Source organism: Drosophila biarmipes, chromosome 3L (genome assembly GCF_025231255.1).
Source record: "Drosophila biarmipes strain raj3 chromosome 3L, RU_DBia_V1.1, whole genome shotgun sequence".
Classification (NCBI taxonomy): Eukaryota; Metazoa; Arthropoda; class Insecta; order Diptera; family Drosophilidae; genus Drosophila; species Drosophila biarmipes.
Genome location: NC_066613.1, coordinates 16,572,642 through 16,600,435, shown reverse-complemented (window position 1 = coordinate 16,600,435; position 27,794 = coordinate 16,572,642). Strand labels below are relative to the sequence as shown.

Sequence of the window (27,794 nt, the reverse complement as noted above, 5' to 3'; positions counted from 1 at the left end):
TTTTCCCACCGCCAGTCAATTATATTAATATGAAGTACACACGATACAGTCCTTTTCTAACCCAATTATACTATATCCATACGTGAGTACACCGTGCAGACAACCCTCTTTCGGTCTGTAGTATATATTTCCCGAAACGTGGGCTGCGGGGCAGGGCTGACATTGTGGTTGCATTTGACCTGATGACCTGGCCCGGACCCGAACCGCCGGAAGTCTGGCGAAAGGAGACGACGGTTCAGCCTGCCCGCTCACTCCTCTTCCCTCCGCTTGTTGAGCCATTTTAAACAATGTTAATTATTCAATTATCAACAGCCAATGCGGCCGTGTCCATGTGACCGTGTGTCCTTCTAACTGGCCGTGTGTGGGTGCACCTGGACGTGTGTGCGTGACCGTATCCTCCGTCACAGTTGGTCCTTGTTCGTCGCGTGAGAGGGTGCACAGCATATGTTGTTCGACTGCAACGAAAAATAAGGCGCAACTAAGCCAAATGCACTGCGAAAAACTAGGGAGAAAAAGAAGTGATAAAGTAATTTATCTATATATCTTCAATTATAAAAAATAAAGTTTCTGATTAAAGAAATATATGTTCGATTCAATAAATTTTAGTCTTACATTTCAAGACTAAGAATATTTGTATCTTAAACGTTTATTTGCACTGTACAGTCACACACATGTCTGCAAAGCCCATTGCGTGACATACATCGTTGTGGTTGTTGCTGCAGCCGTCATATATTTGTGGCGAACTGTCATTGTCCACATTCAGTCCACTATTGTTTGCATTGGCATTAGGGAAAACGGTTGGTCAAATCGTTAAAGGGCTGATTATGGCATTTTAAGAGCTCAAACTTAAATTTAATGTGACAGTACTAGCTTCCTTTAAACTGTTAGCAAACCCAAAACAAAGATACTTTCTGTGTAGATTAGAAATATCGAAAATATTACATTTGTACAATTAAAAAATATGTATCAATTGCTATTTATAAGTTTTATCTTATTTAGATCTCTCAATAAGCGACAGAAAAACAATACTTTCGACAAGAAGGGATGTTCAAAGTTTGTTCAATTTCGCAGCTTTCTGAAAACCCTAAGAAAAACCACTTTTAATTTTACTTTACAGATGAAACTCCCACCCACACTGGCACCACCTAAGGGTTAAAGCTCTTTGTCTTCGCTAAACTGACAAGCAAGTTTGGAGCTTTTCGAACATCTTGTGCTTTTGATTGGCCATTTCCGGTTTGTGTCCCCGCTAAGCCGACATCTTTCAAGTAAAAAACAGTCAGCTTAAAAACTTAAAGTAAATCTTCTTAACTTCCCAAATTTGCAGCAGATTGCCATCCTTGAAGGATTAAAAGCTCCCTCTGGCAGTTATTAGTTAAGTCCATCTCGATGAAGCTGAAGTAGGAACCCATTTAATCGTACGCACTTGATGGCCCACTTATGAACAATAATTATGGCGCTGCATTGTAATAAACAATAAAGGGAGATACTCGCATGTTTTACTGGTTTGCTTAATGACTCGAAATGTTTATTCGTTTGGTAATTTAATACAATAGTAATTACATTAATTAGCCTTTCTGTTTTTTTAACGACAAATATTGTTCATCCCATTTGCGTACTTCCAGCTGCGTGCTTTTGTAGGTTTAATACATAATCGGAGTTTTGTTAAACAACTATTTTAATAATTTAATTTAAAGCTACTTAATTGATTTCAGGTGCTTATGTAAGTTTTTCTTTGTTGCTGAATTTTGGCTTTGAAAGAACCTTAAACAATCGATTTAACACAATGTTGTTGGACAAAGTTCTGCGTGTTTAAAGCTGAAATATACATATTATGCTTTAAGGAACGTAATTTGGAGTTACAATTATTTATAATACTGTACATGACTCACGACCAGCATTCACACTCATTCCATACATCTCCCTCTGCGAACCAACTATCAGCAATGGGACTTGTAATCACAATTCATTAAGACGAAATCACAGAGGTTAATAGGCGTGTTCCAATGGCACTACTTATAAGGGGAAATAACTTAAGTGAAAAATATTTACAAAGACATATGGCTTTAATGGATTCCTCTAGACTTTACTCTACAATCTACTGGAATTTATTATTTATAAGGGATTTTATAGGCTTTTTCCTAAGTGGCTTGTATTCCTCCCCCGCCCATCATATATTTGTTCCCCGATTGTGCCATTGGAACACGGCTATAACTTAAATCACTCTAGCTAAATTTAAAGCGGTTGCCACAGGCTCTTGCCCCCCTCTTTCTCCTTGCCCTGGGAGCCCGGCTGGTGGACTCGCGACACCTCGCTGAGTATGCAGGTGCCATCGCACTCCGTCTGGCTGCCAAACTCCTGTTCGCAAATACAGCTGGAGCTCTCCCTGCTGAGCAGCGCCAACTGGACACCTGCCCCGGAGGCCAGCTCCTCGCTGGGCGGCGTCGTCGACGGCAGCTCCATGAGTGCCATGTCGTCCTCGCATTCGATCACATTCGGATGCAGGGGCTTGAAATTGTTGCGGCGCCACGGCGGCATTGAGGCACAACCACCACCGCTCGCACCCCCAGCTGCCGTGCCCAAAACACCTGGAGCCGCAGCAAAGGTAACCACACTTTGATGCTGGTAATGGTGACCCTGGACATTGTTGTTCTGCCCACCACTTCCGTTGTAAGCGCCGCTGTTAACAGCACTGCCGTGCACTCGGGGCATATGCAAACCAGTCTTGCCATTGTTGACCCCGCCCCGGGCCGGACCGAAGAGATTACTCCGTATCCGCATGGAGGAGTTGGCGTAGGTCGACCTGATGGAGCTGGCGCGAGTGTGCATCGAGAAGGTCCTCTCGTGAGCGTCCAGGCTCGTCTGGAACTTGCAGAAGCAGGCGGCGAACCGCTTATTAAATTCTCTCTTGAATTTTTCCTGTAGAGAGAAACAAAAACATAAAATATGAATTCAATATTGGATGTATGGGGCATTCTCTGTAAATCCGCATTCAGTTCTCGCATCAATGTTACCCAGAAAACAAAAAGTCATTAAATATACATATGGAAATATACTCTGGACAGTGTTGTGAGGTTGTGTATGCTCTACATGCATAGGGTTGCCACCCACTACGGATAGTTAAAGTATTTCGCAAAAAGCGGTGAGAAGAAATAAGTTGTAGGAAACAGTTCCTCTAAAATTATTTTTCAATTTATTCTCTCTCCTCATATGACTCTATTGACAATGAATTATTGTATAAAGTATTTTATTAATTTTTGCATTGCATAAAAGCTAAGCACTCTAATTTTCAAGAAAAATAAGAATATAAAAGTGACATGCAACATACACAGTATGCTTAAGATTTATGATATCCACCAAAAATAAGAGCTATCTCAAGTTTTTCGATATTTGTTTTTGCTGCGAAAGCAAAATTCAACTTTTGGTCTTCCTCCTAGCTAATTAAAAAGTGGAGTGGCAGGAAAATGTCCGGGAAAGCCGAAACTCGCCGCCAGCCACGGCATCTTTTTGGCTAATGAACGTGGTCTGGAAAAATCTCAAGCTCCACCACCGCCGCCGAATGCCATTTGTCTTTGCTGACAGTAAAATAGAATATTTGTTGACAAAGTTTTCACGCACACCCAGCCGAGGAAAAAGTTTACGACCATTCGCAGATCTCGCCCTCAATCTATCTTTTACAGACAATTTAAGTGTCAGGGCAAACAGCCGTTGGGTTTTTCTCGCTTTTATCGGTTTGCCACTTTGGCATTCCGAAGATTTTTGTGGATTTGCCTACACTTTGCGGTCCACAATTCCTGCGGCTCAGACTGTAGGTGTTTGCTTATTGGCTACAGTGGAGCGAAGGAGCGATGCTTTAATTAACTTTGATAAAGTATTTTTTTGTGTCAGCTATTTTTGGTGTACGGCGAAAAAAAATTGGAAATTGTTTCAAAGTAAGCTAAAATTTATTTCTGATAACAAGTGAAGCGGATGCTTATAAATCAGTGGCAGGGAAAGCGGGCCAAAAATCAACAAAGTATTCGATTCATACACAATACAATCAAGTTAGGCGAGTTTTCCTCGTTTGCACTCTATTTAAAGACTTTCAGACAGCTTCTTTACTCCATGTTTGTATTTGATTTGATGAGATAATAAAGGAAGCCAAGTTGGCAAACTTAGGGAAATGTGTTCCTTTTTACTACTAGGTCATAGAAACTCTTTGATTTAATATTTTTAAGTATTTAATATAAATATATTATTTTGAACTAGAACTGCACTTAAAAAGCAAGATTTTAAAAACCGAAGACCGAAAACACTTAGAAAACGACAGTTATGTTGACGAGGGTTAAAGTCTGCGAAAGTGGGGCATACTTTAAGAGGTTTTCTCCCTGGTGCAAGGCACTTTTCCCAAAATCCCCCTGTCAATATTTAGGTGCCGAAAACTAACCAAAGACTGCCTCAAATCCCCCATCAATCCCCACTATTCCCTGGCAAATTTAGTTCCCATTTATAGGCTTAAATCCCTTTAGTGCGTCTCCCTGAGGAACAGTTGCGAACCAAAGGACGCCAATCAAAACCCAGACGGGCAAATGCAAATCCAAGCCCGGTAAACAGGAATTACAATCATCATCATCCCACTTACGTTGTAGATGCCATAAATAAAGGGATTGTAGCAACTATTGCTCATGGCCAGCCAGTCGCAGCAGAACCAGACGATGCTAATGAAGTGATAGTCGTTGATTTCCGGTATGGTAACATACAGAATATTATAGAGCTGCAGTGGCAGCCAGCAGAGTCCGAAGATAACGACCACGATAATCAGCATTTTGATGACCTGCGAGTGGGACGGAAAGAGACGAAATTACATTTCGACCAGATTTGCATTCACATTCACCCATCCCTTGGGGGCAGTGCTCACCTTTTTCTTGTTTTTCAGCAGGGTGATGTCCCGTGAATCCTGTGCATTGCCCGGGGCACGAGTGCCCCACAAACGGACCGCCATCTGGATGTAGACAAAGCTGATGACACAGAATGGAACCAGATACTGGACAAAGACCAGGGTGTAGCGAAAGGACTGCAATTGATCATCGGACAGGTTTTTGTTCGTGCAGAATGGTCGCGTCACATTGAAGGTCTCATTGTTCTCTGCGGGTGAAGCCAATGGGCAAATTGGTTGGGTCACTGCTGGCGGGCTTGTCGCCATGCAAATCGTATTGACTTACCACGAAACCTCTCGGTCAACTTCTCAACCCGAAATGCGATGGCAAAGGGCACGGCAAACAGCAGGGCCAGCATCCAAATTCCGCCAATTATGAACTTGGATATGAACTTTGTGGGACGTGCCCTGGATGTGTAAGCCGATTTATAATGACGCTGCCGATTTCGAATTGAATTGGGGGGGTCTTCTCGACCGCCGGTCTCACCTGAGTGGATTGATGATGGCCCGATGTCGGTCGATTGCAATGGCGGTCAGCGTGAACACGGAGACATTGACACTCAGGGCCTGGACGAAGGGGCAGAAGCTGCACATGAACCACGGCAGGTTCCAACTCTGTAGGAGTGCCGCCTGGAACTGGAATTATAAATATAAAATAACATAAGTTCGAAAAAATCATGGATTAAAATATTATAAAATATATTGCAGCATACTTTTGGGCGAAAATTTAAGAGATTTCAACCGAAGCCTACTTTTATTTCACGATTTTTGATAAAGTTTTGATATATATAACGCAAACGAAAATTTAACGGTTAATATACTTGTATATATGATAAGTCTGTAGTTTTCCGTGGGTTTTGGTGTATAAAATATGTTTTAGCATACTTTCTGGCACCACTATGAGAGATTTCAAATGAAACCATCGTTATTTCAATGTAAAAGTATTATTTTTTAATTTAATTAAACGGAGATTTATAAAAATGTATCGCTATATTACCAATTTTAAACTAATTAAAAACCACAGTGAATGAAAAAAAACCAAAAATATTTAAATAAATTATTTGTTATCATAATTTTATTTATTTGATATTAATATTTAGAAGATAGAGAGTATTTATATACTTCGGCCGTCTAATGTAAAGTTTCAAATTGATTTCAATTATTAATTTCAGAATTGTCTTATTCTTATAGCATTTTTTCAGTGCACAGAAAAAGGCAGGCACGTGTGACTGTCACTGGTGCGATGTGCGATGATTAAATCAAGCCGAAATTGCGCCACCATTCAAGTCACATGGCAAACATCATTAATGGCACTGGACACTGGGCCGCAAACAACAGGACCTGTGGAGGGTGTTTTGTTGCGGCCCTGTCCCAACGATTCGTTGGCAAATAAATTGCCAAAATCTCCGTTCAGTTGTTTGGCTCTGACTCACGTGGGAGTGGGCGGAATCGTGTGTGTGGTTACTGCGGATGTTTGGGAACGCGCTTTCTCCTTTCACTCCACTCAATTGCCGCCGCAAATTGCAATTTTCTCGCCAGCTTATTGATGACACTTACTGGCGGCTATGACAGGACCACAATACTGTTTGATTCCTGGATTAATATAAATTAAGTGCGGAACATGTAGGCTGATTTCGAGTCAAGTTCAAAGTTCAAAGGAATTCTGCAAAGGACCTTCATTTGAGCACTTCTGAGAGGTCATTTGAAAAGGAACACTGAAGGTGTAAATATAGCTTGCAATGAGCTTACTTTTAAGTAATATTAGAGATTCTTTAATTTAATTTAAAACTAACCATTGTTTATTATAAATTTTGTTTGACTAACAAAGAATTGTGTTTGAAAAAAGTGTTCATTAAAGGTATTTGAAATTATTTTTCTTTTGATTTATATTCAAGTCTTCAATCATGTTTACAATTATATCAGCAATTAATAATTGTTATTGACTATTAATAATAATTTAACCAGCTTACGACCGTGTTTGACCTTAAAATTTAGCCTTCAAACGTGCTTAAAATTTGTTTTGAACGAAAGTGCGAAACGGACCGCATACTAAGTAATGTTTCTATTATTTTATTCAAATCTCTGTTGCTTATTGATCCCTGGCCATTTTCCATTTAAACAGCGTTTTCAAAGCGAACTTTGTTTGCGTTTCGCATTCAATAACACCATGATAATGGCTATACAATTTCCCTGTATCACATACAAATGCAAATCGCTTTCATTGCCCGCCGCCAGGAAAGAGAGCTCAGAAAATTGTTCACTTGGCTTTTAGCACTTTATTTTCAGTGGCTTATATGGCACACTAATCCCATTAACACATACACCGAAAATCGCATTATAATTTGAAGTAGGTAATATTCCATTACCCCAGCTATTTCATAGAGAATGGGGCTGTGCCAATTTTCTAATTCCGTACATGCAAGCTCGCTGTCCGGAAATTAAATTGACGCCGGATTATGCTGAAATTGATGTCTCTGGCTCCCTGTGCTGCGTGTTTTTGTAGTCCATTAAGGACCACCAATCCAGGGCGGAAATATGTGAAAACTAATGCTAATGTTGTGGGCTTATGTGATTTATGCAATTACCACTGCGTATACGCAATGTTCAATGTATGCATTTTAAAGCCAGGCAAAATAAGTCTAATTACATGTAATATTATTTCCATGGCGGCTTTAACTCACCTGAAATGGTATGCAGAAGAGGCCAATAATCACATCGGCAAAGGCCAAATTAGCGATGTACATATTCGTCACCGTGCGCATCTGCCTCGTGGTGGCCACCACCCAGATGACCAAGGTATTGCCAATGACAGCCACGATGCTGATCCCTCCATAGAAGATGGACAGCAGGGCCACAATCTCAGCGGGGGCCGCGTACAACCGCTCTGGGAATAAAAAATAGTTATGCACTCAGAAAAATAAGGTGAATTAAAAAATTTTTGTATAATTTTGATTTAGTTTTATGATTAGATAAAGACGTTTCTCTTTAAAAAATTTGCAGTACAAATCATCATTATTTCTGTAAAAAACTAATTTTGGGGGGTTCCAATAAAATTCCTAAGGTTTAAAATCACTTTTGAATTTTATTTAAAGTCTTAAAAAGTATGCAGTGAGAAAGGGATAGTTCTTTCTGTAAGAAGTATACAATTTTGTACTTTGTTGCATACTTTTAGACAGCTGGTAATGGCATTTAAAAGTGATTTGATATCCCCTGTGATTTAGGCGGTATTTGAGAAAAGCTAAGCATTTTTTATAGATTTAACGATGTGGAAGGATTGACATTTTTCCATTATTTTATCTCTAAACATGAATAATCTTCGGTCTGCTGCCGTTTTAGAGCCGCGAGTTCCAGTGCCTAAATTGTGAAAAATCTCGCTGGCCTGACAGTAGCAGATTAATTCAAGTGTCAGTTGTCAGTCAGTTTGGCGGCAGGGCAGACGACATTGACATTGCTGCTGAGTGGCAAACGTCAAGGAAATTGAATCGCATTTATAAAACCAGAGAGAAAATGTTAAAAAGCGAAGCACCTTCGGTTTTAAAAGAAATGTTGATAGTCGAACTTTAGCTTGGCATGGACTCCATTACCTCATATCGAATTCAGGCAACTTAAGTGACCAAATCTGGAATTTAATTCACCACCCCAAAGAAACTCATGAATGATTCAAGATCAAAGAACTAACGCCGAACTGTCAAAACAAACACATACTTGTCAATGTTTTTGATTGATAATACGTCAAGACAATTCAATCCAGTTGGATGAGCCGTGTCCCCAGTTGCTTGAAGGGATTAGGGAAGTGCTTACCGAATTCCGCTTCCTCCTCGGCTCCTGGCAAGAACTCCAGGCGGGATTCCGTCTCGATTAGATCCATTGCCATGGCGCTATCTCTTTGTTTCGGTTATCTGTCCTAACGAGGATACTGTATCCCCTAAACCTTGCACTTTAGTTCGACGTTTCCTTGTTTATGTAGTGCCGTACATCTTCAGGGTCTCCCGGGCAGCATTGCAATCTAAACGAGAGGGAGAGTTATAAATTGCAGCATTAATTTAAGGCTTCCGGAAAATTGCTGAAAAGATATCTACTACAATTTCGGCGGTCGGAGTAAATCAAGAGTGCAGACAGCAAGCACAACAAATGATCCAGCATAACATTGAAAAGCCAAGCAAGCAATCTCAGTTTTTCCCTCAAGGAACCGACCATTTCAGGTGGGTGGACATGAGTTATGGCTCAGGTGGAATCACCTGTCAGCTTTCACATGCCAAAAGTTTGTTTTGTATAATTGAAAGTGCACCGAAATTCGGCATTCCAGCTTGGTGACCGTGGGCAGTGCATCAGTATTTTGTTTCTTTTCAAAACAGTTTTCCCATTCCCTTCACCAAATATTTTCTTGTTTTTATTGAAGAGTCACGCCAACGCTCATATGTTGAAACATACGTACTAAAATAAACAAGAACTGACAGAGTTCAATAATTGACTGTGAATGAGAGTCTCGGCGTGGGTAATTGGTCATTTATCGAACTGTTAACATTGTGGGGACTTGTTAATAAATCTTCTATTGTGTAAACACATTGAAGACCTGCTAATTTAGTGGGCAACTAAATGTTTATTTTATGGTCCGACGGAATGGCTAGAAATTTATTTAGAGTGGAAGCAGTTTTAATAGTTAAAAAAAATGTGGTATTATAAAAAAAAAAAAATTAAAAAAAAAATTTTAAATTCAGAATTTACATAAAATTATTTATCCCTTAACAATACTCAAGAGTACTAAATATATATATATAGCTTTGGTGCTTTACGTCCATTTTGTTAAAGAGGAAGAAATAAACTTTCATATAATATAGCACAACAAATAAAACTATATCGTTCCAGGCATCAACTTTATCTCTTTATTATTCCGGCCAAAAAATACCAGGAACCACACCAAAGCAGGACCACAAAATCCCCCATAAAGCAACTCGTAAATTTCTGCTCTTTTGTAGTTTTACCCAACGTATGTGAGCATATTTTCGGAGGTATTATGGGCAGTACTTGATACTTCCTTTAACTGGAATTAGCATTTGCTTTCTAGTCCTCTTAAACTGCCAGCCCAAAATCCCAAAATTAGACCCACTTACGCTGCCTAACCGGGGGCTACAAAAAAATAGGCCAGCTTAGGACCTAATACGATTTTTCGAGTGGAAAAATTTCCATTTGTTCTTTTGCGTATGAGGTATACCACCACAGCCACCACTAACTCATTTAGTTGGCGCTTCATCAGCTCAAAGGTTCAGCGCATATTCAAGGACAAGCCATAATGCGGTTTTTTGTGTGGGTGTCCTTTGCAAAGATTCGCTGCTAGCTTTTTGAAAAATTGTATACAATTTTTCAGTGGCTCGAGTGGTGACAGGAGGAGGAAAAATCGGGAAAACTGTCGGAATCGTTTATGCTTACAGCGAGTGCAATTAGTCTGGCCAAGCGAGACGACCAGATTTTCTAATTAACGTCAAAGGAAAATCTCTTTTTATTTGTGTCGCTCGAGCTTGGCTTCAATTTTGATGGTCAACTAATTTCGACCGAAAGATTTTCGGGTCATTAAGCTGACTTATACGTTGGTATATGGCCTCCTTTGTAAATGTGCACAGAAAAAAAGGTGGACGTTAGAAATGTTTAAAAATTATATTAAGCATTTTATCTTAACAATTTTAAATTGAAGTCTCAAAATTGTGGCTTAGTGTGGCTGTAGCATTAAAAGAGAGGTACAAATTTTATAAGTACATGGTCACACTACAGCATGACATTGAAATTAAATCATTTTAATTATAACCCCAAATTCATTCAATATTTTTCTCCGTTTTCCAAACACCAGACGGCATGAAAAGCGCTGCCGTAGATTTCCCATGAAATTCACTTGAAGCACACTCGAGAACAAAGCAACAGGGACTCATGTCACCCAGGACCAAACCATTAATTTGTAAAATTTACAGACTTTTGACTTGGCACAAACAAGAAACATGGGTCGCACGTGCGTGCGCGTTGTGAAATTTCAGGAATGGTGAGCACGGTGAATTGAATAACAAATTTTTGAATGGAAATTGTTGTTCAAGCAGCGAATATTATTAAAAGGGTATCCTATTAGACTGTCAGCGGGGCGTGGGACATCAAAGTGAAAATTCATATTGGCTGGCAACGCGTAGCGCAGCGTTCGCAGCGTTCGCAGTTTCGCCCATCAGCGATCCAGTTGACAACGATGTAATATGGAAATGGAGCTTCCACGTCCTGTTCCTCTAAATAACACAAACATTGCGCATACGACGCATAAGCCGAGGAACTACAGCCACATTATGGCAAGGATTATATGAACCATCGCCAGGCAAAGGCATCAGATGTAATGAAAAAGGAAAAGAAAATGAAAAGACAACATGTCCAATAAAAGCGCAACTGTAGGCAAACGTTTTATAGTACTGTTTTGGGGGGTATATTGATTTTGGCAGGAAGTTGGTCATACAATATTAAAATATATACTTATTTTAGCTTACCAAACTTTAGTTAGACTTGAAGAATTATTAATTCCTAGCATGTTAGGTCAAATTCTGTAAAACATTTATTACAAGTTTAAGGTAAATTTTAGTTAAAGAAAAACTCTAGAATATAAAATAATTATTATTGTCCAAATGATAATTATATTTATTAAAAATACATTCTTTTGCTGTGCATTGAATGTGTGTTTGTCGTGAATGGCTTTAAATACGTAAATGTTTAGGGCACTTTTGACCCACTTTAATAGAGCCATTTAAATGCAAGGGTATCCCAAAAAATGTACCCCCTTTTTCCAGCTTATATATTTTATTTGAGCCCGTGAGTGAGGTAAAGGGACGGCTTTTGGCCTAAGAACTGAGCGTCAACTTCCAGGGCTCGTGTGTGTCTCTTTGTTTACAATGCCAACGGACTTTGCCTGACTTAAGCCTGAACTTAGACGGCGTGTGCTTACGGATTCTGGGTTTGATTGGTCTTTTGGGACAAATGTTTTCAGCTGTCTAGTCTTATTTTAATAAATAATCACTTGGTTGAGCGAGGATTGTAATTAAGATTGCTGCTTTTTCTTGGTTAATGTGTCAAAGAAGTGGTGATAAATTTCAGCCGCTTAGGCAAATGTCACAAAGGGTTCATCTAACCCCTTGACATGGCATTTCTCTGAGCTGGCTTTTTTCCTCTAATTGTTTTTGACGTCCAGTTTTAGCAACCTTTTTGTGAAAGGCTTATTTAACTTAATTTTCTAGGGATTAACATTTTCCAGTTTAAGACGAAGACCGGAAATTATTTGATCCCCCTTCTGGGCCAAAGTGATGGCCACTTGGGAGTTGGCTGACGCCTGGTCTCAAAGGCGAATCAATTAAAAATTAATTTAGCATAATGCCCAAGGGTGGCAGGTAAATGATTTCAGACTGCCAACTAATTTGCGCAAAGTAGGATAAAATGTTGTCGCACAATCGCCGACCAAAAAGGCTGGTCCGACATCAAAAATTCGTGGAAACACTTGATAAAGTGCTTTATTGGGGGGCAAGAACTTCCCTAACTGGCTCCGCTTACAATTTTCCTCCGCCACTTTTGGGCTATCTCACCCGGGAGTTTCCATCAAAGGACCTTGTTAAGTGTCCCCCATTATGGTCGCCCGTCCTTTGACATTGTTTGGCGTAATATCCTGTCAATTTTATGCGCCCTTTTGCGGCTGCCCTGCCATTTTTCAAAGACATTTTACAAATGCTAAAATTAGCAGGCCTCAAATTCTTTCAAATTTAATAACGAAATTATGTCTGACCACCGATGATTGCCTTTTGTGGTCTGGCATGTAATTGCGCATTATAGGTAAGGATGGCGAATGCTTTAAAAAGAACGAGTCCCAGGTGTCCTGGGCCCTTGGACACGTGGCCCGTAAAAAATAACAGAGGTGGTGAGCAATTATTGAACAGGTCACGACCTTTGAATAAACACGAATGCCATTATAAAGGGTATCACGAAAATGACAAGGGATTTGAAATCAGAGCTTTATTGTGTTTTGAATTATTTTATTTGAAGGAAAACAGCTTCCCTAGGGAATGTCATTTTTTGGAGTCTGCAATGGAACATAAAAATATGTTGAAGAGCCTCAAAGGAGCTTAACTTATTTTTGCGATGCCCATTACAAATAATTCCTATCTTATTTCGCACAGTGTAAGCCAAGATACTATCCCTTTGTGCGAAAAATATAATGTTGGTTTTTAGAAAAAAATGTGTTTTTGTAATGGTTTTTCAAGCGTAATTTGACCAAACAAAGGGATACAGCTAAATGACCGACTGTTCTGGGCAGCTTACAACCAAGGCTAGCGATACCCATTACTTTTGGGGAAATTTATTTTTTGAACACTTTTCACATTTTTTTATGTACCCCCTCCTTACGATTTTTTGCAAGAAATGCCAAAAAATTTTATTTTCCAGATTTTGATGTCAATCGATTGGATACTTAATTACGAGCTCATCGAGGTATAGCATTCATAATTTTGACGATATTTTGCAACATGATGGCCAAAACACTTAGTTTTTGGTTCAAAATAAATATATAGAAACTATCTAGTCAAAAAGAGGTGATTACATGACTTTGATGGAAGAAACAATAATATAGATTCCAGGCTTAATTGCCAATTGGCATTCCTTATTTTGGCCATATTTCGCATAATTGTGGCCAAGAGGCTCCTTTTTTGTGGCGAAAAATAGGAAGTGGATTTAATGCCAACCAAATTCGAATATAAATATGAGGTCATCATGAATAAATCTTTTATTATGCCCATAACTACTCTTTCTTTAATATTATTAAACAAAAATATGAATGCTTACCTAACTAACTTTAAGAAACACTGTTAATAAAATCTCAATTAAAACTTTTTCCTCTTTCTACCTAACAATCCTGTTGCGAACGCCATAATCCGATAAAAGAAGCCCCCCAACACAAGATATAGCAAAGAAAGCACAAAAGCCGTAAAAGGTGAGAGAAAGGGGACACATTCTGCGGCATGAAAGTCTAATTGTGATAAATGTGAGTGTTACCCGCAGGTGCTGTGAATCCTGGAGTTACGAAACTTCCACCAACCGAAATTCCAGCTAAATTGGCGTTAATATAGTTTTATTTCGGTGCACATTGCTTGGGGCCACAATTAACTTTGCCGTGTGAAAATCTAATTAAAAGTCCTTAAGCGAGTGGCTCGAATACTTCGCTTTTCCTGTGGTTTAAGTCCACTTTCACTGGGCGCTTTTCATAAATTTTCCTCCTGGAGAAGTCAGCTGAGCATCCTGACCGCGCGAGTTCCCGTTATCAACTGTTGGCAGCAGGTCCTCATTCGGCTGGAACAACTGTTGAACGGCTGAACTGTTGGCAACACGCACACGAACGCCGAAGTACGAACTCCAGCCGATGCCGGAATTTTCCAAAAGGACAAGAAAACGGGCGGGGCGTCGCCAAGGGGAGAACTCAAGTCGGGGATTTTGGCACTCAAAACACAACAAGTTGCACTTCAAACCTGTTGGCCATCGAACAGGTTCCTTCGACCTCCTTAAAGTTGGCCAAAAAGCGGGGATAAAAAAGATGTAGGAGTATAAATTTATGATGCCCGTTTCCATTTCGCCGGCAAGTTTATGCTGGTGAGGCTAAGTGAAAAATTAGCAAGCAAAGTAATAAGCAATTAAAGAGCGTTTTCCCAGCCCCAGACAAAAATAAGTCAAACAAATTTGGTTTCAGCAAAAAGAGCTTGTTTACTATTTACCATTTTTCCCCTTATCCCAGCATTTCCACGTCATCGGCTTTAACGCTTCCCTTCACCTTGGCATCGACCACTAAATCGAAATGGCTGAACACCCACTGATTTGCATATACACACACCTTTTCTGGCACGCCCGCGTTTTCTGAATGGGAATTAAATTACATATCATGCTGGGTAAACGGAAGGAAAATGCCAAAATTTGTACCATGATTATTCCCTTTTTTTTGAGCTATGTTTGCCAAACATATGCAAATGTTGTGGAAAATGTGGCGGAAATTGAAAACAGATAATCTGAAAAGTGCTCCTTTGCACACACAACAGTATAATTCCCATTGATTGATGTCACCGGGGGGGCGAGAAATCATTCCGAATCCACCGCGGAAATCTGTAGAAATATTTGATTGCAATTAACAATTCTCTGAAGCGGATATGCGATTTCTTTCATGTGGCTTTGGCTTGTGTTTTAAATTGTTCGCAATATTTCCACACATGTCTTGAATAACTTTTTTGCACGCCTGCTATCCCCTTTGGTGTGGTACCCATTCGTCAGGCAGATCACGTTTGCTGGCAACTCATTAATATGTGAAACCCTTTAAAAAAAGGACATGTATTCTTAATTAAATCGGTAAAAGTTTGGGATTAAAGGCTGGGTGAAAGAGCGCAACGAAAAAGCTGGGCACACGTGCGAGCTTCTCTAGTTTAATCAAACGAAATAGGAATCCTTTGATGAGGATCGGGTTCTGCTTGGAGCACACTTTAAAGACCATTTTATGTTGGCCAATGTGACAGAGATTCGCCATCCTGGGCTGTCTGAAAAGACTAGGGGTAAACGAAATTCATTGTCTATGGGGGGTGGCAGACACACAATATTAAAATTCATCTTTTTTGGCTTTATCATGCGAAGCTGCCGCACGACAGGTGCAAATAGGCCGTAAATGTTGCCGTTGAAGTGTGCTTATTAGATTGAAACACATTTGTGCCGATAAAAATTGATTTCATTTCATTTCACACCCACTCAGCATGAGATTGCCATACTCCAGACTGGACCCCCAGAAGCCCATTCAGATTGGCATTTCGTGTATTTCGAGTGAAACAAATTCCTATTGCGGCAAGATAATTTGAAAATACACAAAACATGCCAATCACAAGCTCTAGAGAATTTAATTAAAATATTTGGAATGGCACAGATGAGATTATAAAATCACTTTCCTAACACACATGTTAGCATTCACCTGATTGATAGGCAAAATTGTAAACGAAAGGATGGCTCTTTGACTCAGCCGGATTTGCATATCGGTTGCTTATTATGTGCACCACTTGGCAATCGACCAAGCAACTGAAGTGCATCTAATTTCGCCTGCTCACAGTTCACAGGTCACAGCACTTCTGGCCAGACAAGTGATTGCACTGGCCCTGACAGACCCAAGTCAAGTTAATCAGCACATTTAAAGGCACATAAACGGCACAGAAGCCATTTTGCACGCGGTTTCGCAAGCCAAAAGCCACTGAAATGTCTGCACAAAATCCCCATATCCAAGGGGACATCTCAAGTGACGAGAAGGAACCCAAACCCAATCCCCTGTGAAATATGGCCAGCTCCAGACTGGCACAAGACAAATTTCACAGCCTATTGTCAGTTACTTTCCGCCCCCGAGTTCACCCCCACAATATAAATATTCAATGGAACTAATTATTGTCCAAATGTTATAAATATTTATGGAACCAGAGACATTGCCTCGAATTGTCTAGACCTGATGGATGTTCCTCTTTTGGCGGATCAAGTCATTAATTGACGATATCAACAATGAATACGTCTACGCCCGGGCCCAACATGGGTCACCATAAATATTTAATTTTGGAAAGATTATCACTTGATGGAAATAATGGTTTCCCCAAATAGAATGGAAAGCCCGTAGGGTTGACTTAAGTAATTATTTTATATCTAATTTGTCCGCAAATGTTTTTATGACAAAGTGGCTTTAATACTTTTGGCTCATTCCATTTTACCTGAGGCACTTTGCGTGTATTAAACATCAATTTTCTTACATTTTCTGCTGTCCAAACCCATTTAAATAAACTTTATTATGCTGTCTATCAACGTCAAGGCAGCTGGCTTATTTATTATTATTAGTATCTTACAATATCCATTGAATATGTATTAATAACAAGGACTTTGGCTGCTCATAATAAATTCTGTCTAAAATGCACTTCTGTTTACTTTTGTGCTAAGGATTTGCCCGTCGCTTCAGAAAGTTGAAAGGCGTCACTTGAAGGATTTCGGGCCAAGTTTATTTTAAGTTTAAGACAATCAAGTGCTCAGAGCGATTTTCATTCGACTAAAAATAGCAAAAATTTATGCAGAAAAGACGCGTCGAGAAAAAGTTTCTACTGCTGACAATGATAAGTTTTATCCACGGTACAAAAATGTCAAAGATTTGCAAATAATTGCTATATTACAATTTGCAGACACTTAAAGTAGGGTCCCTCGGATGTCAGAGGGGGTGACAAAATTTGCATTGCCCAAGAGCGAAGTGTGTTTTTTTTCCAGCTTGACAGGAAGAACCCTTCCCTCGAAAAGCGCTGAAGTAAAGCGAAAAACAAGCAAAAAATGAAAATTTTCCAATAAAAGTCAACAAGCGGGGAAAGCAAGTAGAAATATTTACGCGGCTAAGTTCGTGTTGGCATGTGCATAAGAGGACTTTGACAGACGGTAAACAGAAGCCTGTTGATAGATACAAACACTTGGGGGAGAAGTGGGGGAAATTAAATTTCGGAAACATTCTCTTAATCTCTGAGATGATGTCATCATTAGATGACAAAACCTTATTATTATTAATCTATAAGTTTATCAAGCCATCGTAAATAGAAGTACAACCCCTAAAGTTAATTTTGGTAAACTAAAGAATCATCTTAAAAAATCATCTTAATTTTCAAAAACCATAACAACCCCCTTACATTTTTCGAGCCAAACAAAGTTGACTCAAAGTTGTCAAGCTTCAAGGAACCCGCAAACGAAAACTTGTCCAGAAATTGTGCAAATTAATTTAAAGACTTTCCAAAGTTTTCAAGCGGGCTTGCAAATCTGTTAAGTTGCAATCACTTGGAGATCCTTGCACTCCTGATTAAGCTCGCCCTTGAAAGTTCCTTAAACTTTCCTTTACATCCCCCTTCACATATCTTGAGTCCCTGAAGAAAACTCCTTAATTACCCGTTCAGTGAACCTTGCAGCAATCTTGAGCTCCAGCTCGATTCAATTGAACTTCTTTGGTACCAGAAGTTCGGCTAATTTTTGAGCAGGCATTCGTAGCTAATACAATTTGCCATTGCAAATTCCAACAGTGCCTTGACCTTTTCGCCAAACAATGGCAATGTCAAGGGGATCCGCACAAAAAAGGTGAAACACAAAGCCCCCGAAGATGCGAAATCCCCTCCCAATGGTCCAATTAAACGATGCAAACCCGACAAAGCATCACCATCTGATGAGCAGTCCTGTTGGGATTCCTTTAAATGACCCAATCTCCTGTGCGGCGGGGTAATGACAATATTGGTAATACTCGAACAAAAGGCTGAGGAAAAAATACATAAGGCAGGGTAAAAATGCAGAAAAGGCTTATTAAGGGGGAGTGAACAATATATATATTTTTAATAGGCCTGAGCTGCCTTTTTAAATTAAACACCTATTGCAGCTCACGTAAGTAGACTATATAAAGCCCTTTAAAAAAGTGAAAATTAAAAGCAATACCCCCAGGCGTTTTAAAACACGCTTTTCGCCAGTTTACCGACTCAATCAGGAGCATAATTGCGAAATGAAATTAATAAACCCAGTAAATTACGAAGCAAGGCCGCGCCACAACTTTCAGACCTTTAAGCTCCAAGGATAATGTAATTATTTGTGTTATGCGATACACCGAAAAGCTGCCTGGGTAAGGATAACCGAAAAGAACCTGCGATAAATACATTTAATCAAACACTTTGGCCGCAAAAACAACGCAGGCCCTATTAGCGGACATGATAATAATCTTCGGTGATTAGTGGCTTAGCAATTAGAAACCGAATTCCAAAGGGCTAAATACCGAGCCAAACAAAAGGTGGAATTTTCGGCCGAGAAAGCAAAGTAGAAGCCTTGTCCTCAATTTATTAACATTTACCAAGGAGAAAACACAAACAGAACAGGAAAAGGCCATTTGTTTTTCTTGTTCTCTCACCTGCAATTTTTGATATTTCATGTTTGTTTCTTGGCTTAACAGAGTTCAAAAGTGAGTTTACCCTTTGCGAGACAAATAAAATGGCTATGAAACAACAGCCACCTCTTTTAAGTTTTATAAACATCTACCACTTTTAACTGCGAAGGTTGCTGCTCTGTTTATTATTCGTTGTTTGTTAATTTTCCCGCCAAGGCTGCCTTTGTCGCACCTGCAATAACCTGCTGCCACCTCTAATTGAAATTCCCTGGTCCTGGCAACAAAGTAATGGCTGCTCAGAATAAATGAGGTTGAAATTTTTAAGCTTTTGCCAGCTGCCGGCCATTCGAGGAAAGAGCAACAGACGGCCAAGGGAGCTGACTCCACAACTTGTTATCTGGCATTTGAGATATGACTAGCACAGCCATTAGGAATGGAAAAAGAAAGGGTTGTGTCTGCCAATCGAAATAAATATTTTATTTACCAAAAAATAATTTAAAGAACTTCCTCTTTGGCAATTCTGTAAACCATCTCACTTATTACCCTATGATACCAGGTACAGCTGAAAATTTCCAAGCAAAATGTTTGCCTATCGCAAGCAAACAAAACACTTTATATTCAGCGCTCTTCTCTTTATTGTCCCACGTGATCAACGTCTATGGGATGCTAAAATTTCATTGATAAATTTCGCGGACCACACAAAAATTTACTAGCCGACTGGGAGAACGTTTAAATTGCTCAATTGCCAAACAAATCGACGATTGGATGGCGTTTTAATAGATTTTTTATTTGTTTATTGGGGCGAGCTCAAACTGGGATCGTTGAATAAAGTGTGCATTTAATGCTCTTAATTGTAATGATAATGGAATTTAAACCATTTTTTCCAGCAACGGAAGCCCATTTGATGAGCGTGTCATGCACAACTTACCCCACAAAAATTAATTAGCCTCCTGATGGATTTAAATGCGCTTTTTGTGTAGTGCATGAATTAATTAATACTCATTTAATGGGGCTGTCTGTTTTCCTATCATATATTTTTCACTGCCTAAGGCAATTAGTTTTCCGGTTAATATGATATTGATATCATAATCAGCAGGCGGGCCAATAGAGAACTGTATCTATGTATCTTTGTTTGTATTACTCAGATAAACGAACTTTTCCGTAGGCCTTAATTGTGGTTTAGCTGTCTGAAAATCATGGCTGAGTTAAATGAATTTGATAATTGAATTTCAAAACTTCTGGCCAGCGATTCGCGCGATTGTTTGACTATTTCTTCGATACCGCTTCGATCGCGAGATACAACCGCACGATAAAAGCTCCCGGAGCCAACTGAAAGGCAGTGGAAACTCGGCAGCCTGTTAATTTTTTCTTTGCCTGCCGGCTTCTATTGATTCTCACACAGATACAAAAGAGGGGCAGGCGCACTCGCACACACCGACACAGCCCCCCGTTTATATCGCTTTTTATCTCTCGAAGAAATTACGCATACGTCAGAGTAGGTATGACCAGAAAAAAAACCAAAAAATAAATACTCAAACTCAGGTGCAGCCCGGCAAGAAATCTTAATCAATTTACCTTGTTTTCGCGGCGCTGTTAACATAAATCAATAAAAATCCAACGCCAATTCAGCTGGGAGTCTGGGCGTGTCTCGACTGTTTCACTCGCATATTTGTTTACTGATTAGAGCTGCCACCCACCCAAAAAAAGGGGGGGAAAGAATATAATATTTTATTACCTCCCCCTCGGCAAAATTGATACCGATAAGTGAAAGTTTCAATGTCTGCGTATTGTTGAATTAGTAATTACCATTAATGCTGTATTAAGTGGCTTTCTAGCGGAGTTTACCGCTCCCGCTGATTTTATCGCTCCCAGACAAACAGTCTCGTTTGCCAGTACTAGGCCAACTACTCGTCATTAAATGATTAATTTGTGTTCAGGGTTTGGGTTCAGACAGAACAATTACAAATAAGCCACGTTTAGATTACTAAACTGATTATGGAAGCGAGTTGAAAGGGGTTTTGTTTGTTTATTGGTATTCACGTACCCCTTTAATAATCTTAATGATTTTAAAATATTTAAACACTTTAAACATTACATTCAATCCCTGTAGTGAGAAAGTATACGTTTTTTTAGAACACTACTTTGATTAATTATTTTTTGTTGATAAAGTGGACTTTAAATGAAATTAAACATCATTTAGGCAGTAAATACCATCTCTAACTCCTTAAATATTTGTTTTTTGTAATTCGAAATTCGAATGGTATTTTTTGAAAGGGTTTTCCAACCTTTTCGGTTGCAATTCAATTTGCAGTGTTTAAGGTTCCTTGACGTTCCTGAAAGTTTCTGTGTAAATACATCCAGGCAAATTCCTGCGTACCCAAATTCCCTTAAAGCTGAGCAAATTGAATTTGGAAACAAAAACTCATCAGGGCCGACATGCAAGACACTGTCCATCATTGACCCACCTTTGGGCTCCCAAACGAGCAGTGATTTTCGCATAGAGAAGGCAGAAAGGCCAGAAGCCAATGATTTTCGCAGACGGCAAACGAGGCTGGGGAAAATCCAAAGAGCCACCAGTAATGGAAGCCAAAGGTTAACAGGATTTTAGGTTAAATGGACAAAGGAAATGTGTGTCCCTTTTCGGTTTAAACAGTGCTTTAATGTTGACGATTCTTTTGAAAAACAAGCACAAGCCTTTCAAAAGAACTGCATAGAGAGTGTAGAATCTCTATTTCTTTTACTGGGAATCAGTTTGCAATTCGACACAAATGGAATCAAATATGGCGATCATTTTCGCAGATGCTTCTCGCCAATCTCGCCATAAAATAATTTAAAATTTGGTAGTTTACTCTTCTTACACAAAAATCACATCCGAAGTTCGCCAGCCAGGTTCCGCACATACTTAAGACTGTTATTTGAACAGAATTCGAGGCGCTGGCATCATGGCGTCCATTAGAGCTTGTGTGCGAATTGAATTAAATACAAACTAATTTAGCTAAATTCGCATTATCATCGGGAGCGCAAAAGTTTGTTTAAGCCACAGGTCTTGCTTGGCCCAAAGTCTGTTAATTGTTTGAATTAATTTAATTATAGCCTTGCTTTATCCTGGCTTACTATACTTGCCAAGCCGACTTGAGACCTTTGCGAGTTACCCAGCGTCGTTGATTTTAAACATTTTCGTTTTGCATCCCCAAAGTATCATTGAAATCCAATATAAATAAGTATGTTCGGTATTTTTCTCATTTTTATTTATATATACAGTGTACACAACACAGATTGATTGATTTACCTGTCTGGCATTGGCTTTGCTCTCTGATTATTTGGCCTGTGAAGTGTGCTTTTTATGGCCTCCTCTCTTCCTCGAATCGAGTGAATGAAAATGCTCCAAAATTGAGGTTTATCCATTTTGGATTCCCCATTAATCGCCAATCATCGATTTTTTCCTCATTTCGGGCCACGTTTTTTACGCATATAATTAAATGCACTTATGCATAAATTCCACTTGGCTGCAAACGGCAAATGTTAACAAGCGATTTGTTTTGATTTATGTGTAATAAATTACATGGCTTAAATCGATGCCAGTGGCTATATTCTGCCTCTCGCTCCGTCAGTGTTTATCGATGTTCCCCTCCTTTTCCATCTCCCTTGTTTCCTGCTAATGGGAAACACAAACAAAACCGAGTGCGATATGATAATGATTTTGAATCATTTATAGTCTGGCTTCCTTCCGACGGCACGTGCTAAAGTTATCATTAGAGACTGGGACTTGGGATGGTGTGTCGCGCAGATATATGATTGGTTTTTGCGGGGTTATCAGTCAGCTAAATGGCTTTCCCCTCAAATTACCTGTGGGTTCTGGTGTTTTTGTGATCTTTGGACTTGCACCTTTTTCGGTTTAATAACTGCAGCACGTGGCGTCCCTCGAGGTGCTAAATAGTTAAGCATGCCAAAGGGTGAACTCGCTTTAGTCACCTAAAAAAGAATGCAAAAAATGGGCACGTTCTATATAAAATTAATCGAAAATTCGCGATCTAATCAAAAAGCGATGAAAGCGAGTTTTTGGCGCAACGCCCAGAAAAAAAGCAAATGCTTATTGATTAGCACGGGTTTATATGGCGGCAGTAAAAGTATCCATTTTGTTGGTGCTCAAAACACAAAATTTCTCTTTGTTCTTGGCATTGAAAGGCCATCAATTTTCAAGGGCTTTAGGCCTTTGCCATCTATCTATTTTATGCAGCCCAGCAAAGTTGCTAAATAATTCTGTTTTACAAATTGCTGCCTACCCTTGCTTCGCTACAGAAATGCGCTACAGCAGCCTTCATACGGGATTATAATAAATTTAAAAGAACGCCCTTTGACCCTTTTCTTTTGGCAAAAATGTGTTTAAAAGTTTAGCTGCCTATCAAATTTTTCGGCAATTTAATTTCCAACCTGCCAGTGTTCTTGATGGGCCTGAAAGGGAGTTCCCCTGAAATCCCATTACCTGCCTTTTCTGCTTAACGCTGCAGGTTAAGATCTTGATTTAACTTTTTCATTGACGCCAGTTTGGGAATAGAAAATCTCTTTGGCAAGGCAGAAAACTTTGTCGGTTGACAACTATTTCTATGAATTTGTGCCACCTTCACAGGCTATTTGGGCTGAAAGTTTTGGCCAAGTAATTACCGCACTTGGTCTCAGTTTTGGTTGCAGCCGGCAGCAGCAGCTGTGACAAATTATGAACTGCCATATAAAAGTTGCGCCATTTTCCGCAACCCACACTCCGGGAAGAGTACAAGTCCCTGGAACTGATAAGAAAGTGACGAAACCCCAGACCATTTTGTGCAGACTGCTAGAGAAAATATTTTAAATTATGCCACAATTTCTGCAAGTGGTTCTCAACTAGACCCTTGCTTTTTCCTGAATCCACTTAGAATATTCCTTGGACTTTCCCTAGCTTTTCCCTTCGCCCTTTAATATTTAGCTTGGAAATTGAGTCGATTGTGTAAGCAATTTCCTTTTGTTTTCCCCCTTTTGCGTCGAAGGGTGGAGGCAAAAAATTGGTTTATATATGCCAGTTAAATATTTGCCCTGAAAAAACTGACGCGGCACTCGTTTATCCCATATCCAGCAATTATGTGCAATAATTTTTGCATTATTTGCCGGCATTGCTCGTTAATTAAAATGTTGTTAACATTAGATTTCAATGCCTGATGCGGCATTTAATCCGGACGGCAAATAAATGTTCTTGTGGCCCCCTCGAGGCAGATATTTTTATCGCTTTTCCTTATTTTTATTTATTGTAGTTTGCGCTGCTTAATTATTTCTATTTGCTTTTAATGTAGAGCTCGACGCACTGGCATAATAAACAATGTTAAATAAATGAAGAACAAAACAAACTGAGAATGAAACTGAAAAAAAGTCGTATTCTCTCAATTCCATTTGATCATAACTTGTGTTCTTTAACGACCTGAGAAATTTGTTTTTATGCCTCCGCACCTATTCTAAACAATTTGGCGATACATTGCTCATATTCTTTGTATCTACACATTGAGGTGTATCTGTATCTTGTATCTTTGGCTCTTTTTGTGTTTTGATTTTATGACTGCACGGAAGGAAGCAGCGCATTCAATGGAACCAGCCAAAGAGACAAATAAATGAGCAAATAGATTAAAAAATCGTAGATTGTATGAATGGAAAAATCCAGCATGTGGAGGAATGCTTTTCAGAACATTTTGTCATTGCTGTTTGTTTATGTTTGAATTGAACGAAATCAAGATCTAATTTTTAAGTATCTTTTTTTCTTACCCATTAAAAATAGGAATTCCGTTTGATGGTTTTTTTTATTAGCAAAAATAATTATTTTGTTTGAAGAAAACACCTTTTGTTCTTTAGAAATTGGCAAAAATTCCTATTGAACGCTCTTTTCCTGTGGAATGTTTTGCTACCTTTGAGCCAAAACCCATTACCCATATATCTTTAGTATGAAAATTTCCCTAGATTCTTTGTGAAAATATTATCCTCACTTCTTCGCCAGCTTAATTAATTTTCTTAGGGCATCACATAAATTTTTTTTCGGGAATTTTTGCTTTATTTAACAAGGGAAATCTATTAGCTTATCACAAATTGCTCTCAGCACACGCTCAACTGCCAGAGGGGCTTTGGGGCACTTTCCCCAGAAAATTCCAGTGAAAAGTTCGCTCCACTGCATTTACGAGCCTGCAGAAGCTGCCGAAGGGGGAAAACATAAACATGACTTTACTTTACTTAAAATTTAAGACTTGGCAGTCAAGATGTTGCACAGACTTTGTCTCCCCGCAAAAACTTGAGGAGACTTGACTGCAATGTTAAAGTGGGTCGCCAAAATTCCGGCTCAGAGGTTATTTCGCCTTTGGAGATGGTTCCTAATAAATGGCTTATATAAGTTTTACGATCTTTTTGTGTGCTGATTTTGATGCGTGCTGCTGGAGTGTAACATTTGGTTGAGTTCTTGGCGGCCTTAGCCAAAAGTGGTGCGCACATAGCCTGTGAATGAGAGGGGTCAAAAAAAGTTGGCAACGCGATGCGGCCAAATAAAAATCACATAAGTATAGTCAACTTTTAGGTAAAAGCTGCAAAAACGTAATTAATTTTTAGGCTTGGGTTAAGATTCAGACAACAAAACACACTGAGAGCTTGAATATGAACGCATGACAAATGGGCAAATTTGAGTGTGCAATTGGGCGTGTCCGCAGTTCGTAATTTGAATGCCTCATGGAAATGTAACCTAGAAGCAAATTAATTACGCGCCAAGCAAATGCGACAACTTACACATTAAATTAGTAGCAGTTGAGATATTAAAGTGTTTTTTTTTTATTAGTGGGCAAAAGCGGTAACAAAAATGCAGTAACAAGGGACAGACACAAAGGCAGGTACTTAGTTGTAGCCTCGATACGAGCCGGAGCCATAGCCACGATCTCTGGAAAGGGGCAGGCCAAAACGATCCGTATCATCGTAGTAGCCATAGCCCCGGTTCCTCTGGCCCTGATAGTCCCGCTGCCAATAGCCCGAGTATTGCCTCAAACCTCCATTACCTCCGTAGCCGCCATAGCCTCCGTATCCGCCTCCCTGGGATCCCAGAATGTTCGTGGTGGGGTAACTGCTGGAGTAGGGATATCCCTGCGTTGGGTAGTAACCGGAGGATCCATAGCTCCCCTGGTTGGGATAGTAGGTGTTGGAACCATAGCCCGTACTCGGATAGAAGCCCGACGAGGAAGAGCCATAGTAGTTCGTATTGTAGCCGGGATAGTAGCCGGTGGTGGGACGATTGTAGGTATAGCCGTAGTTGGGGTAGCCAGAGCCAAGCCCAGTTCCAAAAAGATTTAGCACTAAAAAAAGTAAGATATATATTTTTAATTATAACATTCTCTTATGAAAGGTCAATACTATACTATTATTCAATTGGAATGTGTTGTGAATACATTTTTCAAAGGAAACGGAAACACAAGAATAATAAGTATAGAACTATGCTAAAATATTTTCCTGTGAATTACCAATAACATATCATTTTTATTGGAATATGTTGTGAATACATTTTTCAAAGGAAACTGAAACACAAGAAAAATAAGTATAGAACAATGATAAAATAGTTTCCTGTGAAATACCAATATTATACAATGTTTATGTATAACCCTTTCGAACCTATTCGAACCTTTTTCTCAGAATTTTAATGGAAATTCAGGCAAAATATATATGAAACCTATTAAATATTTAAATTTTGTTTCCTGTACTCACACTTGGCTGAAGTTTCGGCGGTGGCCAAGTCCCCGGATGTCGTCCTAGCCGCAGTGGCCACCTGGCTTTCAGGAAGGGCCGCACTCCAGACTCCCGTAAGGGCCAACTGAAATGCCATTTTAAGGGCCTTTGTTTTCGGGTATTTACGCAAATTAGATATCGCTCAGAGCACTCACCATCAGAGTGAATAGCTTGATGATGATGAACATTCCGGATGATTTGTACTATTTTTAAGACGAAACAATCTGAATATACAGTGGACAAACTTCCCGGAGAGCTTTGGAAACCAAGACAACTGCTCGGCCCGGTTGTTGGACGTTAAATAATTCTGTTTCTCAGGCGAGGGGCCAATTTATATTTTTCATTTTCCGGCTGAGTTGCTACGCTCAAGTTGAAGTCGCTGTCGACGTTGCTGAGACAAAAAGCAGGCAAAACAGCGAAATAAACAAACACCAAACAAAGCCCCCAACTCTCGCACTTGTCGCACTTTTGTATCTCACTTGGAAGCCAAGCTTGGCTTTATTACTCATACGACCCGTTGGTGTGGCCGAATCCACAGGTGGGAATCGCATCCAGCCCTAAGAGTTCTACTCCGTTCTGAGCGGCGGCAGTCAGAAGCCAGTGATTATGGATTATTATTAAATAATACGAGTATTATTCTCAATTACACGAGGCAGGTGACAAAATAAATGCCCCATCTAGCCAGTGCGTGAGCTGAGTTTAATTTTACCTATTTGCCTGGGCAAAACTTTAACTAATACAAACGAAAACCAAAACAGAGGAAAGCCCCGCCCCGGTAAAACATTGAATATTTACCCTCAGTTCACAGATCGCATTTCTTTCAAGTTTCACCGCCAAGCCGCCATGAATGAGAACACCAATACGCTGCTAGCCATTTTTTGTTTACTTAGTATATCTTTAATTCCAATTATCCACAGAGAGTTTGCAGTCCAAATATTTGGCTTATTTGACTTGGTGAACTTTTTTAGCCGTATGCTCTTGCATAATCGCCGGTAATCTTGCCTCAACTACCTACAGAACCCAAAATATTTCATTATCTTCGAAAGGCCTTGAGAGGTTGTAAACTCATTCATGGAGCAACAGTTCCGACTCCAGCTAGAAAGCTCGAAATTTATCTAAAATGTATTTGTATTTACCCGAATTTTGACCTCCACCCAAGCCCTAAAT

The 27,794-nt window shown here is 39.5% G+C and overlaps 2 protein-coding genes across 4 annotated transcripts; both read right to left on the bottom strand.

Annotated features, from left to right (window-relative positions):
- Positions 1-1,512: 1,512 nt before the first annotated feature.
- On the bottom strand, positions 1,513-20,166 carry LOC108034484 (RYamide receptor). 2 transcript variants are annotated; one of them, XM_017109389.3, is made up of 8 exons: positions 19,786-20,166; positions 8,714-8,918; positions 7,594-7,796; positions 5,400-5,548; positions 5,199-5,320; positions 4,895-5,121; positions 4,619-4,810; positions 1,513-2,916 (listed from the first exon to the last, which is right to left on the bottom strand). In XM_017109389.3, the coding sequence occupies exons 2-8, from the start codon at positions 8,784-8,786 to the stop codon at positions 2,233-2,235; spliced, it is 1,650 nt and encodes a 549-aa protein (XP_016964878.1). In that variant the 5' UTR covers positions 8,787-8,918; positions 19,786-20,166; the 3' UTR covers positions 1,513-2,232. The 2 variants fall into 2 exon arrangements, with proteins under 2 accessions (XP_016964878.1, XP_050742036.1); XM_050886079.1 differs by lacking the exon at positions 19,786-20,166 and adding an exon at positions 13,967-14,085.
- Positions 20,167-24,901: 4,735 nt separating this feature from the next.
- On the bottom strand, positions 24,902-26,949 carry LOC108034495 (prisilkin-39). 2 transcript variants are annotated; one of them, XM_017109401.3, is made up of 4 exons: positions 26,783-26,946; positions 26,607-26,712; positions 25,907-26,200; positions 24,902-25,358 (listed from the first exon to the last, which is right to left on the bottom strand). In XM_017109401.3, exons 1-4 carry the CDS (start codon positions 26,813-26,815, stop codon positions 25,333-25,335), a joined length of 459 nt encoding a protein of 152 aa, XP_016964890.1. In that variant the 5' UTR covers positions 26,816-26,946; the 3' UTR covers positions 24,902-25,332. The 2 variants fall into 2 exon arrangements, with proteins under 2 accessions (XP_016964890.1, XP_050742038.1); XM_050886081.1 differs by lacking the exon at positions 24,902-25,358 and having other exon boundaries at positions 25,662-26,200; positions 26,783-26,949.
- Positions 26,950-27,794: the final 845 nt, after the last annotated feature.